This window comes from Dipodomys ordii, unplaced genomic scaffold, assembly GCF_000151885.1.
Source record: "Dipodomys ordii isolate 6190 unplaced genomic scaffold, Dord_2.0 Scaffold26, whole genome shotgun sequence".
Lineage (NCBI taxonomy): Eukaryota > Metazoa > Chordata > Mammalia > Rodentia > Heteromyidae > Dipodomys > Dipodomys ordii.
The window spans coordinates 14873104-14893396 of NW_012267242.1; the positions used below are offsets into that span (position 1 = coordinate 14873104).

At 46.3% G+C, this 20293-nt stretch overlaps 1 protein-coding gene across 2 annotated transcripts in view; it reads right to left on the reverse strand.

Moving 5' to 3' along the window:
* Kcnn3 (potassium channel, calcium activated intermediate/small conductance subfamily N alpha, member 3) overlaps positions 1–20293 on the reverse strand; it is a 153274-nt gene that overhangs the window by 104802 nt on the left and 28179 nt on the right. For both annotated transcript variants that reach the window (XM_013015148.1, XM_013015147.1), the window contains exon 2: positions 1502–1597. In XM_013015148.1, coding sequence (XP_012870602.1) covers positions 1502–1597 — 96 coding nt within the window. The remainder of the gene's footprint in view (positions 1–1501; positions 1598–20293) is intronic.

The window sequence follows — 20293 nt, forward strand, 5'->3', positions numbered from 1 at the left end:
GGCTTTTTTCTTTTTGCTTATGTGGTGCTGAGGAATCAAACCCAGGGCCTTGAGCATGCAAGGCAAGCGCTCTACCACTGAGCCACCTTCCCAGCCCCGGATTCCGCCTATTCTGTTTGGTCTCTGTGTCACCTTCTCACACAGATCAGATTGATCCCTAGCAATACAGCCTCCCTACAGATGAGGACTCCCAGAGGCTGAGTCCTACAGCTTGAGTCCTACAGCTGGCTCTAGGTGGGGTCTGAAGACTTCACTTATATCCTGGCTCTTTTCTGGGGCCTACTGGACAGTGGTCTCAGTTAAGTCCTGCCGGCTTTGTTCAGTTCGAACTCCATGAAGGAAGCTACCTGATGGAGCCTAGCCTCTCAGCCCTCAAGCACCTGAGACTTCTAAGGCTAGAGATTCCAGTCTGCAATTAACGGCCTCTGATCACGGACAGACTGGACCCCTACCAAGCAACCCAGAGCCTCTATGTCCTGTCCAGTCACAGCAGCTCTTGCCTCCAACCAGAAGCAGAATCTCTTTTAAGACCACAAGGCACCAACACAGCGTCTAGGCCAATGTACTGCCCCAAAGATCCTGAGAAACCAAGTTGTTGAATAGCATCTCACAGACTACTCTCCCAAATCATTTTCTGTCTTCATAAACAGCCCAGCAAAATTAGAATAAAGCCTCCGGGTTCCAGATGAAGAGCCCAAAACCTGGTAAGATAGTAGCACCCATGAAAGACACACCAAGAGACGAGGTCATGCTAAGACACAACTCCAGTTTTTCTGACTCCAAGTGCTGGTCTTTGTCAATCTTTTGCCTGCTGTCCAGATGTGAATCGATCGTTGCTTCTCTGGCCAAAGAACTGGAGTGTTGTCCAGATTCACAAGCACATGAGCAAAAACATCTGGCTATTTTGGACCACTCTGGTCTATATTAAGCAGATCAGCCCAGAGGGCTGGGTGACAGGGACTCACTCTGTCATGAGATGTCTTGGGTCTGCTTACTCATGTAGGCTCCTCCAAAGCCAGGTCAAACCATCCTCCCTACATCAGCCAAACTGGAGTGCACCCAGAAGCTTAGCCAATATTTCTTTGGGTGACAAGTCTCTCAAGGAAGCAAGAAACAGAGGCCTCCTCCGCCACATCAGACTTCTACTCTATCTAGACTGGTGTCTCAGTGGTAGAGTCCACACATTCAGAAGCACAGGCTCCTTACCCAGGAAGGGTGTTGGGAGTAGGGGAAGAAACAACTCCTCTCCTCAATGATTAAGCAGTGTCTGCTCTGAGGGCCTAGCTGAAGATACTGTCTCAGTTGTTCTAAAGCCACAGGGCTAACCCGCAATGTCTTCCTCCATGAGTGTCCAAACAGAAAGAAAAAGCCTAGATCTTAGACAGTATCTGGTAAAAAAAAAAAAAAAAAATTCCTATGTAATTGGGTGTAGAGAGTAGATGGTTGTCAACCCAGAGCAAGACAGAGGGCCTTGCCCACTGTAAATGTTGGGAATACCTACCTGGACTTCTCGTGTGTGATAGGCGATGATCAAACCCAGCAGGATGATGGTGGATAGACTGATAAGGCATTTCAGGGCCAACGAAAACATGGAATCCTGCAAGAGATATGGAAAGAGGGTTAGGGAGTGCTGGGAAAAGAGCATCTCACTTGACTCTATAGTGGCACAAGGAGGTGAAATAGGAATGGAGAAGGACTGTCACTGGCCGCTCCTGGGTGCAAGATGGAACACAAAATTAGCCTAAACCTTAGACCACCCCTGGGCTGGCTTTGTCTCTGCAGCTGCCCTCTTTGAATCTCTGCTCTCGAGGGTTAAATCATATTTGTATTCTCAAGACAAGCCCTCCTTGGGCATGATGTATGTGTTTGTTATACATGCATGGCTAGATTCAGTTTGCTGATGTGTTAGTTAGCATTTTTTGCCTCCATGCTCATAAGTCATGTGAACATAATTTTCTTTCTGTAGCTATTATATGGTTTGGGCATCCAAATGATGCCAGCTTGGGTTTTTGTTTTCTTTTAACAAGCATGAACCAGAGGATTTCTGAAGTCCCTTCCATCCTGACAATGCAGAGTTCTTTCAGGAATGAATTAGAAAGTCCTGGCAGCTGCTCCCATCTCCTGGCTTAGGCTGAAAGTGGAGGAGGGGGCGAGGGCAGCAGCTACTGGAGGGAGAAGAGGGGCCGGCATAGAGCAGACTCAGGTCCTAGGTGAGGGAAGTTCTGAGGTCCTTCCTGGGGAGACGGGGGTGAGGAGGAGAGTGGTCACACAATCTTCACTATAGCCTTCAGCCCCAGGGTAGCTTAAAACCTGTAGTGAGTCCTGTGTTCAGGAACAGAAGCTCTCAAGCCAATCACTGGGTCCAAATGCTGCAGCGGCTGTGTGATTCCAGGCCTCTCAGTCCTCTGCTACCTCCTGTGTCACATGAGATCACAGCAGTACCAATCTCATGGGGCCACTGTGAACGGATAGGAGCTAGCATGTGGAAAGTGCCTAGGCCAATGCCTGGCTCTGAAGAGCACTGGCTTATCATTGCTGTTGATTCACATAGATCTGGGCAGCATTTCCAAGTATTGCTATATGGCAGCCCTGTGCTAAGTCCTAACAGATGCAAAGCACCTAAGAACCACCCCCCCCCACACACACACACACAACACCACTGCCCTTAGGAAGCGGGTGACCAGGTAATGGGCAATTGCTACAATGAATCTTCGAGTTTATAAGGCAGTTTTACGTACTTGTTCTCAGAAATCCTCACAGAAGCCCTGGACCTTTATTACAACTTTATGGACATTACAAGTAGAGGCCCATAGGGGTAAGTGACTTCTACCCAAGTTTAAAGCCAAGGCCTCTGGCCCTCCCTGCCTAGAGCACTGCCCATAGTCTCTAGCCCAAAACATCCGTAAATAGACCTAAGTGACAGCTGAGAACAACAATGGACCCAAACATGCTTAGATAAGAGGAGTTAGTTCTGTTTTTCTCTAGCACAGCAGAGTACCTAGAGTTATAATGGCTTATGGTACATTTCAAACTAACTAAAAAAAGTGTAGAAGTTCTCAACACATGAACACGTATGATGTTCAAAGAGAGACAGCAATGCTTAGTTCCCTGATTTGATCACTGTTTCAAATGACCATACTCAACCTCATAAAGACACAAGATATTATGTCTGGATATATATATATATATATATATATATATATATATATATATAAGACATTTCCAAGATAGGATATGATTAATTGCAAGTGAAGCCTGCAGTGGAGCTGGGGAGGCATGCCCTGTTGCAGACAGGAGAGGTGCTGAAAGTGGAGTTAGACAGTGGTGTTCAAAACACTAGCCACTGGAGTGAGAAGAGTGGGTAAGCCTTGAACCCAGGACTTGCAGGTACCCAGGTCCACACTCTCAACCTAAGCCCATGAGCTCGGCTGGAATGAGAACAGCTTTCCTGGCATCTATCATCCTCATCAAACATTCCTTTGATGTGATTATTTGAGGTCTTTTTTTGTGTCAGCACAGTACAGAACTAGAACATAAGGAAAAACTGATGAAGTAACTCCTTTATTCATTCATTCTCTCTTTCACAACAATTTCAACCACTTTTTATTTGCTGAATACCTATTAGACACCCTACAGTGTATTGGATACTGTAAGACATACAGACAAGGTCTGGCATATACATAAATTCTCACTTTCTACACTATATGGTATCTTCCAGAAATGGGAGATTGCCTCCATTCTGCACCACCAAAAACATGGTATAGGGCTGGGGGCATAGCTCAGTGATGCAGCAATCTCCTGACAAGCTAGAGGTCCTGCCTCTGTTTCTAGCACCAAGAAAAGGAAAAGAGGAAAAAGAGCACATAGCCCAACATAAACCAACTTAACCTCTTCCATGTTCTCCCATTTAATGAAGGGTAGCCTGATCACACACTTTCTGGGATTGTCTCATGGGATCCTGGCAGTTTGCTGGCATAATATAGGCACAAATTAAACAGAACACAGTGTTGGCCCTTCAGAAGGGTCTATCTTTGGAAACCCTATATAATGCCTAAAGTACTGCCTCAATCCCAAGACCTAGCTGGGTCTGAGGAAAGGCAGTGAGCTAGGAATGCTCAGGCTGTAGGATAAGATGAATCTTCTAGAAAGATGAACTGGGGACAGCTCATGGTGATTTCCAGCCAGAAATGACCATAAGGTCCTACTCAAAGGGGTCTGAAAGCATCTGGAGAGCATCACGCCCACCTCAGGAAGAAGTGCGGATCAGCTGTACATGTCAACCTCGAATTTATTTCTTGTGGCAGAAATAAGCTAAAATCAGAATAATCCAAGGCCATTTCCATCATTTTCAGAGGAAGACAAAGTGAAAAAGACCAGATGCTGTCTCCTCTCCTTTAAGCCTCTCCCTTTTGTCCAAAAACTCAAAACTTTTCCTCTAAAAGGCAGCTCCCACCTGATCCTTGGTTTTGGCCTGTGCAGCCTACTTGGCTAGTTCTAGCCCATGGGGAGACCAAACTGTCCACAAGAGCAGCAGGGCTGCTCTGAGACATTACAGATCTCCTTGCATTCTCCATTACATGTCAGTAAAAAAATAATAATAAATCATCACCCTTTTTAATAGCTGAAAAACATGTCAAAGAAGTCTCGTTGGACCAGGAATGTTTTTGATTTGTTAAAAAATATTGAATTATCTTTTTTTTCTTTTCACTGCCTGAATTCCACTGAAGCTTGAAATTGATACGATTCTTTGGGTGATAGTGGTAACACAGGACTGGCTAATTAGCTGCCAAACAGTACATGAGGGGGTGCCTGCCACACCTGCTGTGCCCCCAATTCATTCCCCTCTGAGACCCTAAAACAGACACAGAATTAGGAGGGAGTTCTGTGTCAACTGGTCAACCTGTCTCCCCTGTGATGCAGAACTTTTCAGCAGCTCAATAGCACAGAATAATCCTTAGCATTCAAGATGCATAGGAACTATGTCTCCTTTGTTGAAACTCTGTGTGTGTGTGTGTGTGTGTGTGTGTGTGTGTGTGTGTGTGTGTGCATGTTTGTGTATGTGTGCACATATGCATGCACACTCACCAGTATTGGAGCTTAAATTTGGGGCCTCGTGCTCTCACTTGGCTTATTCCCTCAAAGATGACACTCTACCACCTAAAGTCACACCTCCATTTCCTGCTTTTTCTGGTTAATTGGAGATAAGTCTCTTGAATTTGCATACCAGGATTGGCTTTGAACCATTATCCTCCAATCACAGCCTCTTGAATAGTTAAGCTTACAGGAATGAGCCATGAGTGCCCAGTTAGAGAATATACTATTTTAATATTTGAAAAGTCGGTTTACTTTTCAAAGCTAGAAAGAAGGTTCCATGCAGATGGTATGATTCATCTTTACACCTGTCCTGGTGAGTACCCGGTCACAGTTGGCTGTAGGAATGTGCTTGAGCACCCAGGCCATCCTTATGATGGGAATACAGGTCCCATTTCAAACTCTCTTCAGAGTTTTAAATACTATTTCATTTACTCAATGCCCATGCTTTTAAAACCATGGTTCTCAACTTAGAGCAGGAGATTACACATTCCTGCCAAGTGGGGACAGGGCTCTCTAGTTACCCTGAGGCTAGATGCGGGAGCCGCATGTACCTCAGACCAACTTACTGCCTTATTTGAGTCACAGGCTATCTGAATTCATAAAATAATATAATTATAATCTTATATGGTGCTCTAAGTACAAGAGGTGCTCAATAAGTGCTTCTTGAAACTGCATAATAGTATTTTTACTTTTACCAAGCCTTTTTCAAACACTGATGATATACCAACTCCTAGAATAGGCCCTTCACACATTTTACAGTACACCCTCACCTCACACACAAGGGCATAGAGTCTCCATTTTACTGATGAAAAGACTGGGGATTGAAGAGTTGCTGAAGTGATTTTTCCAAAGACATACAACTCATTCAGACTTCAGCTATATGTCAGATTTTCAGAAATAACCATGCTCACCCCCTTGCCCTTAAGATATCTGAGGCTCCCATATAAGAGAGTTCATACCATTAGAGTCTGGCTACATCCGTAGTAAGCTACAGAGGAAGCTCCTAGCAGGCCAGGAGCTCATCACAACTCTTAGGAGATGCTCACACCATGCTCTCATTCATGTAGTCCTTAATCTGCTCTTGGCCATAACCAGCTCTTCACAGACCCATGGCTTCTCACTGATGACAACAATCTGTAGTCAGATACTACTATAGGAGATGCCAAGCAGAAAGCTTACTATCAACCCAATTCTACAGAGGAGGAAAAAAAAGAGGCTCTGAGAAGGTCAGAATTTAAAGAAGCCAGGTTTTACACCCAGCCCTGTGTGCCTTCAGGTTCTACACAAAGCTGTTCCTTGGGCTGGGCCCTGCTGGCCTCCAATCTCTGCAGCACTGCTTCTCAGAGCCATTCAGCTCCAACCTTTCCTCTCCCAGGGCTATGCACCCGGTGATAGAGTATGTTCCCTGGCCTCTGAGCCAGTGTATAAATTGCTCTCCTGGCTTGCCTTGTAGCTTCCAAAGACAGGCCAGAATTGTAATGATTACAGTAGATCTTCCCAGAGACTTAGAGGTTCTAAATGAATTTTATTGTTTGGAACACTGGGGAAAAAAAGAGAAAAGTATGCTTTGCAGGCAGCCATGGATGACCACTGAGCCAAAGTAAAATAGGAGCATAACAGAGAAAGGGGTGTGCATCTTCCCCAACCAAATGATACAGAGAGAGAGAGAGAGAGAAGGTCCATTCATAATTTCTGTCATTGTCTGGGACCCCCAAAGAGACAGACAATAACATTTAGTCTGTATGTCCTGAATTAACGTCTAATGTGTCTTTCTGACATCACCCTGTTTTGTGCATCCAATTTAGGAAATAAATTGAGTTAGAAATCTTCTCCTGTTTAATAAGGTCAACTTTTCCTTCAATTTCATGGAGAGGCTCCAAAATTGATTGATATTCAGCACTGGCTTGATACTGTGCCTCTGTAATGGTTGTCCTAATTAGACACTCTTGCTAATGAATGCTATGCAGATTAAGCCAGCCCCTCCTCCCCTGGCTGGGAAGGTGGCATTCCTGGTTTGTGCTCTCTAGGGAGATCCCAGCTCCTCTTCTTCACCTGAGGCAAGCCTTGGCTGTCTTCCTGCACTGTTCTCATTCTACCCTTCCCACAATGTCGCCTCTGATCTTTTACCCTCACATTCAGATCTTGGTTCAGGCTTCTCTCTAGGCCCAGAGCTGCCTAATTTCATTCTAGTCATTGGCCCTGCCAGCCTCCTCAGAGTGATTCCCCAGCTTAGCTGCTATCAAAAGTACAAAAAGAAAGCCCAATTGTGGCCACTCACAGATCAGAATGGAGTCATGGGGTCGCTAAGACCCTCTGCATCCTGTTCTCCTTCAAGCAGGGACAGCAAGGATATGGCCTGGGGGGGGGGAGGGAGCGGCGGGGAGGGGAGGGAGCAACGGGGAGGGGATGATGGGCCACACTGGGCTTCTGACAGTTTGGACATTCCAAAACCTCTGATGCTTTATCAGTATGGATATTCTGGAAGAGATTCAAAGCCCTTGGCTTGGCTACAGGTACCAGCAGCTTCCTTGTATACATGCCTCATCGTGGACAATCACTTCATTCTAGGTCTCCTCTTCAAGGAAAATAGGACTCTGGGACCAGTTAAGTTCAGCTGAAGTTCAGCTCAGCCTGACAGCTTATAGCACTAGATGCATACAGGCTAACACACACACACACACACACACACACACACACACACAATCATAGAGATATTCCAAGCCATTTTTAAGGTATTCTCTACCCCCAGGAAGTTTTCCATGATGCAATTGTAGGTGTGACAGGGTCAGCCACAAAACTCATTCATATTATCTTCTCTTTGATAGACCAAGGTGAGACTCTTGTCATTAGCCATGGTGCTAACAAAGATTTTCATCATCTCTTATTTCCTTTTCGTGCTGGTCCTGGGGCTTGAACTCAGGGCCTGAGCTGCTGTCTCTAAGCTTTTTTGCTCAAGGCTAGTGCTCTACCACTTGAACCACAGCTTCACTTCGTTGCCATCTCTTTCTAAATATCATGACATTTGAAATTGAAAGGCTAGAATTCAAATCCATTTTTTCCAGTTATTAGCTATGTGACACTAGACCAGTCCCTAGCCCCTTTGGGTCTCTAGCTCCTTCTCTGCAAATGAGGAACCTTTACTTTATACATGGAAGAAAGAGATAATGCACATGAAAAACCTCATTCTTTTCCCACAACAAAAAGGCCAAATACCCTTACTCATGCCACACAGATGGAAAGTAAGGAAATAGCGGGTCCTCAGTCCAGACAGGCTGGTGACTCCTCCAATATCAGCATTTTATGGTGGCAATAATTTACAAAGCCATTTCACAAAGACACTTTGGGAGTCTGGGTTTGCAATGACCTAAATACTCCTTTGCTCATCTATCCACGCAACACATACTTACTGAGCATCTTCTCCACCCAGGAAATGTGCTGGGCACTTGTAAAATACTAGAAATCCCTCCCCATACCCCCACATCCCACACCTCTACCCCTAACTGAGTTCTTCTCAGAATTCCCAGGACCTCATCTCAAGGGCTGGCCTCTACACCATCATCTCTCTCACAGTTTTGTGGGGGGTTTTTGTTTTTTGGGGGGGGTCCGGTTGTGGGGCCTGAACTCTGGGCCTGGGCGCTGTCCCTCAGCTCTTCAGCTCAAGGCTAGCGCTCTACCATTTGAGCCACAGCGCCACTTCCAGCTTTTTTCTGTTTGCTTATGTGGTGCTGAAGAATCGAACCCAGGGCCTCATGCATGCAAGGCAAGCACTCTACCACTGAGCCACCTTCCCAGCCCCACTTTCTCACAGTTTTATCCCAGCTTCTCCCTCCTGAATACCCCACCTGCATACTCATCCTGCAACCTGCACAAGGTCAAGAAGAGACAGCCAGGTGAACAAATGGGGAGGTGGGAAAGTCTGGAGAACAGGGAGAGATGATCAGGAAGTTCAGGCTGAATGAGAAACACGTGGTTTCTTTAAGCTCCACTGACCAAGGTGTGGCCAGAATGAAAGAAGGTGGCCCTGAAGGGGCAGCAGAACCCCATACTTACCACAGGGGAAAGTGGCGTCAAGGGTGCCTTCCACAAAGAGCCAATTTTGCCATCACCTCTTCTATATGTGGCCCTCTCATAGACAGAGCTTCTGCTCTAAGCTCTCCCCCATCACCAACCCCCACATACACATGGCTGGGGAGTGCTTGGAGCACAGACAGTGGAGGCTAAAGCACGCATACTCTTCTCTCATTCTAGGCTCAGCAGGGCCGTTATGCAGCAGCTGACCAGCTCAGGAGGGCTTCTGAACTGTATCATGAGCAGATGGCTTCCCAGAGCCCCAACCTCCTGTGCCCTCCTCAGCCACCATCTCTGCTCCAAGTCCTTACAGCCATTATCTCAGCAGGGAGCTGTTACTTGCCTAAATAGGATCCCAACACCAAGAACTTCCCGGGACTGCCCTGAGGCCCATCTCCTTCCTGAGAATGGCCGTGCCTAAGGTCTGCCCCTATTAGCTCGGTCTGAAATGGGATGACCAGAGCACCTATCAACATCTAAACCTAGTCACCCATGAAGCTGTTTCCTGTCTGTCCCCCCAGCTAGAATAAAAGCCTGAGAGAATAGGATTGCTAAATTTCATTTGTGTCCCTCTATGTCCCTTGCCTGGAATATTATCCAGCACATAGGTCAATAAATATTAGTAGAATATTGAATATTTGGAAGAAGAGAGCAAAAGTTAGAGATATGTCAAGCAGATAAACACATCTATTCCAAATTCAAGAAAACTGAAGGGTGATGATTAAAAAAAAAAAAAAAACTAGCTAACATACATAGTGCACTTACATGGGTGAGGCGCTACATTTACTGTGTCCAGAGCCTCAAAGAAGTCCCATGGCTCTCCACTAAAAACATAGGCTCTGAGGCCTGAGGGCTGATCACTTCCCCACAGAAGGAAGTAGAGGCCAAATTTGAACTTGGGTGATCTGACTGTGGATATGGAAGGAATTTCATGGCAACTGGCATGATGATCATGAGTCCAGCCTTCCTGGGTGAGACTAATTCCATCACACCCACTCCTTAACCAGGCTCCAAATCAAACCTGGTTTCTTAGTGGCATGATAGACAGAGAACAGTCTGAGTCAGGGCTGGGTACCTGCTCTTCAGGTCTTGCCCAGGTCTAGTCTGGCATGGGGAAAGGAAGACAGGAAATGCTGTGAGTGAAGGAAGCCAATGGTCTCAAAGTAAAACTCATAAAGTCACTGCAGCCTGGGGCATTTTTCTATGGCCTTCTACTTTGTCACCTTCAGAAAGAGACAGAAACTGATGTCTGAGGGACATCATGCCGTTAATAACAAGAACAATCAGGTCTGAGCAGAGGGTGGCCTGGCAATGCTTACTGAAGCCAGCATGATGACCAGGACATCAATTAAGAGGAAATCATCATTCCTGGGCCTGGCTCTCCCACTGCACCATACCCTGAGGAAAGCAGGAAAAGGTCACTTGGGAGATCACGGTCCCAAAATATCAAGTTGTATGGGTCACCCCTTCAGGCCACAGCATAATTCCAATTAAGGCTATGGTTTTTGTTACAAGGTCTGGGCAGAAGGGAGACCTGGCATATCATGAATTCTCTCCATGCTTGCCTATCATTTTTTCAGCCCCGTTCATAATCCTGACAAGGATTCTATGAGATTCAATCAAACATTTTTATTACACACTTGCCATGTTCCAGGCACTGTGCTAAGTGTGGGAGGAGATAGACACATGATGAGGCCCCTTTAAAGGTTGGCTGATTTGATGCTTGCTTCTACTAAGGTAGCCAAAAGTTTGCTCTTTCAGACACTTAGTAAATGTTTGTTGGGTAAATGCATGTGAAATAATAAATACAGCATGGAAGTGATAATACACCATGGAGATAATAAGTACAATTATGGAGTTTTGAAGTCTATCAGAGGCAGAGTTAAACTAGAGAAGGTGGTGTCTTCTTACCCAACAGAATATGAAAATGGATTTGAACCCACCAAGTCCTAGAACAAAGGGACCTTGGTCCCACCTCAGAGTAACCACTGTAGGGGAGGCCTGGGCATTAACTTCTAATGTGAAGGCTCAAAGTGACAACTACTGCTTTGGGGCAAAAGAAAAAAGGCAAAATTGCAACTGTGACCCTGAGGTACCATATATACAAGCAATGATCCCTAAATCTTAGGGTTGGTGGAAACTTAAAAGCTATGAAACTCGGGGCTGGAAAGGTGGCTCAGTGGTAGACTTCTTGCTTTGCATGCATGAGGCCCTGGATTCTGTTCCTTAGCACCACATAAGCAGAAAAACTGGAAGTGGCGCTGTGGCTCAAGTGGTAGAGTGCTAGCCTTGAGCTGAAGAGCTGAGGGACAGCGCCCAGGCCCAGAGTTGAAGCCCCATGACCGACCAAAAAAAAAAAAAAAAGCTATGAAACTCAATAGTTCTGTGTGAGATTCCTGGCATGGTCTCTGTTCAATTGCCAACAGAGGCTAAGAACCCATTTCCACTCAAGGCAGCTCTTGAGAGACTCGACTTGGATGGCTCTGACATTTTTCAAAATCTGCCTTTGGTCCTTGGCTTGCAATAAGGCTAAGCAATGCCTTCATGAAGCCCCTTACTAACCTTGGTATCATATGTGGCGCACCAATAGGCCAATTTTCTCACCAGGTAAGCCCTTACCAGCGGGACACATACTTATAAATATGCAGAATGAAGCCAGGCACTAGTGGCTCATGCCCTGTAATCCTAGCTACTCAGGAGGCAGAGACATGGTTCAAAGCCAGCCTGGGAAGGAAAGTCTGTGAGACTCTTATCTCCAATAAACTACTCAGAAAAAGCCAGAGGTAGTATTGTGGTTCAAGTGGTAGAGTGCTAGACTTGAGCAAAAGATGCTCAGAGACAGCACCCAAGCCCAGGATGGGTACACACACACACACACACACACACACACACACACACACACATAGAATGAGAGTTCTAGAAGTGCCCTCAGCCTCATCCTACATGAGGACTCGGAGGCCACCAGCAAGGCTAGCTTGCTTCTACCACAGAGCAGTCCAGGTCAATGCAAACCTCAGAACCCACATCTGTGCTTGGAGGGCAGGAAGCCTCACCTTGGGTTTCCAACAGTCCCTGAATTTGCCTATTCTCAAACAGCCTGGATCCATAGCTGGAAGTCACCTCCAAACCTGTCACCTAGCCACCTAGCCACAGAACCATCTCCTGATTGCCTTTCCCCCTTCTCTGCTCATACGGTGTTAGTGAGTCAGCCAACTACATGACTCCCATAGTGTTAGAAATCTCTGTAGGCTTCCCCAGCTGTGGTGAGTAAAAACCTCTGCCTGGCATCATTCCAAAGGTCTCCATATCTCACTTTCATCTTAGGTACATGCTGAAGACCTCTTATCTGAGTTCCAATATCTATACGTGTGTGTGCGTGCGTGCATGCGTGCGTGTGTGTGTGTGTGTGTGTGTGTGTGTGTGTGTGTGTGTGTGTGTGTATACGTACACTGGGGCTTAAACCCAGGACCTGGGTACCTTCATCCTTGGTGCTGAGATCCTTAGATCCCAGTCCTCCTTAGTAGCTAGGATTACAGTCATAAGTCACTAACTCCCAGCTTCAATATCTATCTTATCAGCCTGGAGTACAGAGTTACAGTGACCCACTTAGCCTTGTTCTATCCTCCAAGCATAGTCCAGTCCTGCTGAAAGTGTACAAACACACACAGCTCCTTCTGCGGAGCCATGGGCTCTAGATTGCAGAAGCCCCATCTTAAATGTTCTAGACTATTTGAAATAAATTCCCTTTCTTTCTGGATGGTTTGCTGTGAAGTTTTGTTTTCTGGCCCCTCCAAACCAATAAAACAGCAATAAGTCACTTGGCTCTGCAGAAAACTGTGCCCCCTGATAAACTGGGATCTTGGCTAGCCTAGAACAGGATGACCAACGTGTCCCAACCCCTTACCCCTACCTCCCTATCCTGCCCAACCACACACCTATTCCCAAATTCTCTGCAGAATATGCAGCCAAACAACTCAAAGGAACCAGATAAATTCATCTCTAGGTGGCTACAATTTGAAATAACAGTTTATTTTCATTACCTGATAGCTACAACAACACGTGTTAGTGTTAATGACACAGCAAGGCCTACAGATTGCTCTCCGCCCTGTACCTCTGGGCTCCATCACTCCTTCTCCTCACTCTCTACCCTCCCTCCAGTCCCACTTCAAGTCTCAGCAGAAGCTTCAGCAGTGGCAGAAACAATAGCAGGGTCCCAAAGGTACCTTCCAACCTGCCTGCAGAAACCTTACCACTCCCGACCTGGTGCCCAGAGGCAAACCCATTTCCATCTTCATGCTAGGAAGAATCATTCCCCAAGCCCAACAATGTTTGGGCCAAATGAAAATTTTTAAGACACCCAGAAATCACATATGGTGAGGAAAAACAACCGCCTGGCAGGCTCCACAGACGTCTCGGAAGGCTGCTTTGGAGTTTCCCAGATAAAGAACAGCCCTGTCCATGTTTGCAGGCTTCTGGGAGTTTCTTGCATTCTGGGGGCAGCAGCCTCTTCCTTCCACTTCGACACCCACAACCTTGCCAACAAACGTGAAGCGGTGAATCCTCCACCCAGAAAGCTGAGCTGCCACTTCATCCAACTCTCCTACTTTCCAGCAAAGGAAACTGAGGCCCAGAGAGGGGCTTAACCCACACCCAACATCAGAGAAAGGGTTGAGCTAGTATTGTTCCTCGGCCCCTGTCCTTCCTGCCACCAGCTTGAATGCTCCAGAAAGTGCTAGGCCCCACCTTACTCCTCTCTCCAGCCTCTGCAAATTCTGACTTCAGGTTGGAGAAGGAATGTTTCCTCCTATGGCTCATTCAAGGGCATATCAGGAAAAATAACAATTACCTGCTCCAGGTTCTCCATCTTCCTTTCAGTTAAAAATACAAAAGCCTAAACATAAATAAAGGGAAATGGTCTGGAAAAAAATAACCAGTTGGCATGGAACAATTGGCATTTCGGCACTGCGTAAGAAGTGGAAATACTGTTTTCCAGAAACTCAGCACAGCCATGAGTTGTTAACTCATAACCATTTGGCTCAGGCTTTTCAATTGTTTGGATGTGATGGATGATGTTGATAGAAGTGGTGGAGACCAAACACAGGCTATTAATAGGCCAAACATGGTACTCTTATAACTCTCTCTCCTTCCCTCCCTTCCTGCCTTTCTCCCTCCCTCCCTCATTCTCTGCCCTTCTTCCTTTCCTTTTCCCTCCCTCTCTCTCCCTCTCCCTAGTACCAACTGTTGCCAACCTGCCTACTTTGTGCTTTGAGTGCCGTCAATGCCAGCAACGGTAATGTATGAGCCATGTCACCTTCCCAGGTCCAAACAAGTTTATCTGAGGGCCCAGAAGAAAGCCAGGGTCACTGGCCATGTGGCTGTTGGCCTGTGCAGAGCTTCAAGATGTTGCAAGGTGGTGGCTTTCCTCTGACAGTCCCTGGTGCTCTTCCTTTCCAACTTGGGCCCTGACGAATGAATGGCTCTCTCACAGAAGCATGATGAAAAGAAGGGCTATTCTGCTGTCAACAAGGTACTGAACCAAGAATACAGGAACACTTACAAGTACATCCACAAAGTGCATGTCAAGAGGTTGTCACTTGGAGGCTGGCAGTGTGGCCTAAGTGGTAGAACACCAGCAGTCTCAGAATCCTGAGTTCAAACTTCAGTACCAGAGCAAAGAAGAGGAAGAAGAGAAGGAAGAGGAGGAAGAGAAGGAAAAGTACTTGTCTCACGAGTACTCAAAGACCTGGAAATTTGCCATGAAGAGGATGAGGGCTCCAATTATACATGTTGATACCAGGCTTAACAAAGCTGTGTGGGCCAAAGGAGAAAGGGGTGCCCCGTGTCCTATTAGTATGTGGTTGTCCAGGACGTGTAATGAGGAAGAAGACTAAACAAACAAGTTCTCTATTTTGGTGGCCTATGACCTTGTTGCTCAAAATTCTACAGTCACTGTGGATAATAACTAACTACTCATTGTGAAATAAAGTTATAAAACCAGGAAATCAGAATCACAAGGCATGAAGGTGTCCCCAGCCTAACCACAGTAGATCATCCACAGCCTGGGGGAAAGAGTCTCTCAATGCCTCCTCTTATCCATTTTATCCACTTCTATCCTCCAAGAATTTGAGGAAGCCCCAATCCAAGGCAAGCACTCAAGCCCCCCTCATTAGTCCCAGTTAAACTTATTTCAAGGGGGATCCCCATGGATTCCCCTGAAGGGCACTGCTTCCCAGAATTCTTTCCAGACTCAAACTTCCAAGCATTTGCTGAGGACCTGCAATCTAGCAGGCCCTGGATCTATCTAGCTGTCCATTTGCATATAGGATCTCACATATACCTAACAAAAAAAAAAATCCACTTGAAAAATGGGAGAACTGAAGCACAAAGTAATCACACATTTTTAACCAGCTAAGAACTACAGAAGCTAAACTTTAACCTCAGGCCCTCTAATTCTAAGCCTAGGATTGGAGAAGTCTTGGGCAGAGTCCTGCTGAGAGCTTCCCATGCATGTGTATGCTGATTCCTCTTCTGCAAAAGCCAGGTTTGCTGGTCTCTCCCTCTATACTCCCTTTGTTTCCACAGACACAAAACTGCCTGATCTGTGTCTTCTCCCCACATGAGGTCAGCCATCAAAGAAGCCAAGCCAAAGACTAGAGCCGGACCATGTGGTTCCATCGCTGTCTTTAACATCTATTAAATGAGAGCAAAATTTTTTAACATCTATTAAACAAGAGCAAAATGTCTATCTTCCTTCCAGGTTTGTTGTAAAAAAGATCAGATAATGAATGTAAAAGTGCTCCACTAATCAAAGGTTCCCAGACACTTAAGTACAGTCCATGCACAGGGTGACAATACATCAGTGAGTCCAGTTTATGCTTGTTATTTTGCCATGATTACTAAAGATTAGTCATTTTTAATAGCATACGCTCAAAAGTGTCCCAGTTTAGGAAATGAATTAGATGGTCGCTCTATACATGTAGCATATGCAGCCAGAGATTCTAACAGGAGCCCCCTCCCTGCCCCTCTGCCCACCCCCATCTCCCAACGTCCACATCCCCTTGTGGAGTGGAAGGATGGGGCTCAGTACTGCTATCAGCACACCCTTTGCCCATCTAGCCCCAGCTAGGTTCATGGCCAGGCATCATCTTGAGAGATCAAAGCAATTATTAGTAGACACTATTTTTAGCAAAGCAGTGTCATTGTGCCTGGATTAATTGCAATTATATGTCACTCTTTTAAGGTTTATTCCATCAATTATGGACAATCCTAGTCATGTGCCCAGACTGCTTTAACCCTTGGTTAGCTTGAATTTCTCAGTGCAGAGGAGGTGGTAACCATGGAGAAGGCTGACTATCAGAATATATTTGCTACTGAATCATTGTGTCCTAGACATCAGCTTAAGGCTTTCCTGTTTATGAAGCACTTTTGTTTTTTTACAGTTTCCTATTTGATCCCTGGGAGATAGGCAGAGCCACTCCCGTCTCGTGTGAAGAAAATCTGAGGCTCAGTGTATTGAAGTAATTGCCCAGTCACACAATAAGAACTCACATTCTCCTAACACCATATTACAAAACATAAAATAACATAATTCCAAGTCTTCTCCATAGATCTATGAACGTGAACTTCATGAGAACTCTTGGGAATGTGACTCTCTTTCTTCTCTGGTCTGACTCGGCCCCATGGCCAGGCATATGGATGAAACAACACGAAAGGGCATCTGGAAGCAGCCTACTGAGGAGCCAGCCAAATGCATTACAGGATGCCTGTTTGCCAGACAGAGCCGTCCTTTATTTACCTTGAATGTTTCAAGTGGCCTTACCGACAGAATGAAAAAGAATTAAGAAACTCCAAGAAGATTATGTCCAGATCGGAAAAATATGCAAACATGAAGACCCAAAATCTTCCATCTTCCAGCATTCAGCTAGAAGAATAGCCAGAAGGCACTTCTTTGAAGCAAGAAGATGACAATGCTTCCACCGCCCCATCTGATGTCTCCTAGTGCTGAGATGGGAAAAGCCAGAGAGCACAGAGGCTTACACTTATCAGGCACCATTGGCTCATGCCTCTAACCCTAGCTACTCAAGAGGCTAAGATCTAAGGATCATGGTTTGAAGCCAGCCCAGGCAGGAAAGTCCATGAGACTCTTATCCCCAATTAACTACCAGAAAACCAGAAGTGGTACTGTGGCTCAAAGTGGTAGAGCACTAGCCTTGGGAAAAAAGGGCTCAGGGACAGTGCCCAGGCCTGGAATTCAAGCTCACAACCTACCAAAAGAAAAAAAAATACTTAAGGCCAGATCCATCAGGTCCTACTCACTCACAGAAGGTTCATTCTTAACCAGTCTCTCAAAAAGCCTTGGCTTATAGGTGGGGAAACCAAGGCACTAACTAAGTAGGAAGTGACCAGGACAAAGTTGACCAAAAACAAACAAACAAACAAAAAAATGCATGCCTTTCCCTCCTTTGGGCTCTTGCTGTTCCAAGCCTACGAGAATCAGCTGAGAACTGCAATGCTACCTGAAGCATGTTTCTCACGGACAAATTTGCCATCTTCATTTTCTCCTTCACTCTTATCTCACTCACCTCTCCCATATTTCTTCCCTGTATTTCCTGGTAACAGGCTTTAAGATTGCCAGCTAACAGGTCAAAATCTGAATGTTACTATGTGATAGTCCCTAAAGTCCCACAGCCCCTTGATTTCCACTCTGGTCACCACAGCCTTGGGTCTTAACGGTCTCTCCCTTCACATAGGATTGGCATATACTCAATAAATATTTGATAAATAAATGAATGAGTGAATGAATGAATGAATGAGAGGATTCAGGCAATACTATGCCACTTTTCCATAGGAGAGGAGAAGCAAGCAAAATTACTTCACTCCTGATCTAATCAAGGCAGGTAGTACCACTTAGAATTAGAAATTTATAATGTGAATCACCTTATTTTCCTCATCCCATTGACTAAACAGATACTTATTTGTTTATAACCCATTGTTTAAGCCTTTAACTCTAACAGCTGTGATCAAAGACCTAGGAAAACAGAAAGCCCTACCAACCCCTCCCCCAGTTCCCTGTTCTGGAGGAGCACTAGGGTGCAGCATGCGGCTGGGAAAAGCTGGCATGGAGGTCTTTTCTGGGGCAGGAAGAGCTACCTACTACTGGGACTTGCAGGTAACCACTACCAAGCTTTCAAAGCCCAGTTCAGAGCAGAGGAAAAAGACTGCCAGCCAAATGCATTGTTGTCTCTCCATACAAATGTCACTGGCTACCCAGCATCAGCTGCCTCTTGTCCCTTAGGGGCCAGCTGTTGGGGAGGGGGTTGTTAAGAGGGAGGTATAGGCCCAGGGGGGTGAATGTTTCATTGAAGAGACCAGCTGGGCCCCAGCTGTGAGATGCAGGGAGCCAGGAGGACTGGGGTCAAGGAAAGGAAGGTACTCCTGGCCAACGGGTCAGGCAGCTGGTGGGCCAAGGGAATCAGGAGGACTCACTCTGTCCTTCCAGCTGCCACCAGCTGCTGATCTCAGTGAGAAAGCCAGGAGCTGGGGATCAGGTGGTTAGGGATGAGCAGACAAGTACAGAACAAGGAGGTAGGGAGAATGGGAGGACATGGGTGTGGGAAATGTCAGGGCTTGCAGTCCTCACATCTTACAAACAGGACACTGAGGCCCAGACCTGGTCACAGCCACCCAGCTGTGAGACCTGGATCTCAAACCAAGAGCTAGACTTTAGCTCCTTGGTGCCTCCAGTGTTCTTCTGCTATAAGTAATCTAAAAGACACACCAGGCTACCCCCACTGCTCAAAACCTTTCTGCAGGCCCCACAGTTCCTGGGACAAAGAGAGACGCTGGATGGTCTGAGCCATGGCCACCTCCCTAGCCCCATAGCTCACATTCATACCACAAGTCAGCCAGAGTGGCCAGCCTCGTTCCTTCAAAGTACACTACCCTTCAGCTTCTCTGGGCCTTTGCACATATTGGCTGCACATACTAGTCAGCCTTCCAGACCCACTAGCTTCTGATTCCCTCCTGAATGGTTACCTCCCTCTTCCCCTACCCCCACCCCCAAAGGTCTCTGGGAGGCCAACTAAGCACACTCAGTATCTGTTTTACCACATCATGAGCTCTCTAAATGTGGGAGCCAGGTCCTTGTTGTCTTTCTGTCTCTTCCCACTCCCAACATCCTGTAGTGAGGAAAATCCCATTAATGTTTTGAAGAATCAATTACCAAATTAAGAAGCGAATAAACCCCAGGCTACTTTGATCGTGCCTTACTCCTCACACAACTACTCAACCTACAGAGGGGCCAGTTCATGCAGGATGTTCTGCAGCCTTTGATCTCCTTCCTGCTCTCCCTGCCAGCCCATGGCGTAGGGTGGTGGGTGGGGTCTCTGGCCAAAGCTGAGCCCTGTGAGGTGGTAACTATACAGGGAAAGAACAACTGAGATCCTGAGAATCCAAATAATATGTCCAGTTGATGTGGACACTGGTCACTGAACAGTGATAGCAAATCAGCCAGGCTGGTGGCTGAGCTCATTTATCCATAAAATGAGCCATAGACATATGACCAGGGCTATCTAGTAAGTGGCAATTAGCAACCCTGAGATAGTAGAGTTGTGTTCCCTACCCCTCACACACACACACCTCCAGGACATTAGGTACCCATACCAGAAGGGGAGCAAAGCCCATAATCCACAGGAGCACTGAGTCTCCGGCAGACTCTCGAGAGCGTTAAATGATGTGATTTTATAGACCATTTGGCTTTCAAATTGTTTTCTCTACACAAAATACAAACAGGATGTTACACCTGGTTTACATCCCCGAGTACTGCCTGCTGATGGGGAGGGAAAGTGCCCCCACACAGCAGGACCACAGCCAGGCATGGACCTGGGCTTGTAAATGACACCTGGAGCAATCACAAAGTGGATAATCACACCCAGGTGCCCAAGGACTGGCGGGGCATGGAAAGTAAGTTACGAGGAAGGTCAACTTAGCTCCCTGTCATTTGCCTGGGGTAACAGTCCTCAGCCACCCCCAAGAACATTTTGGGGGGCTCTGGCTACTAGGGAAGTGTTTTGAATAATGGCACACAGAGACAAACACAGACGGGGAAAGGTGCCGGGAGCCACATACCAGA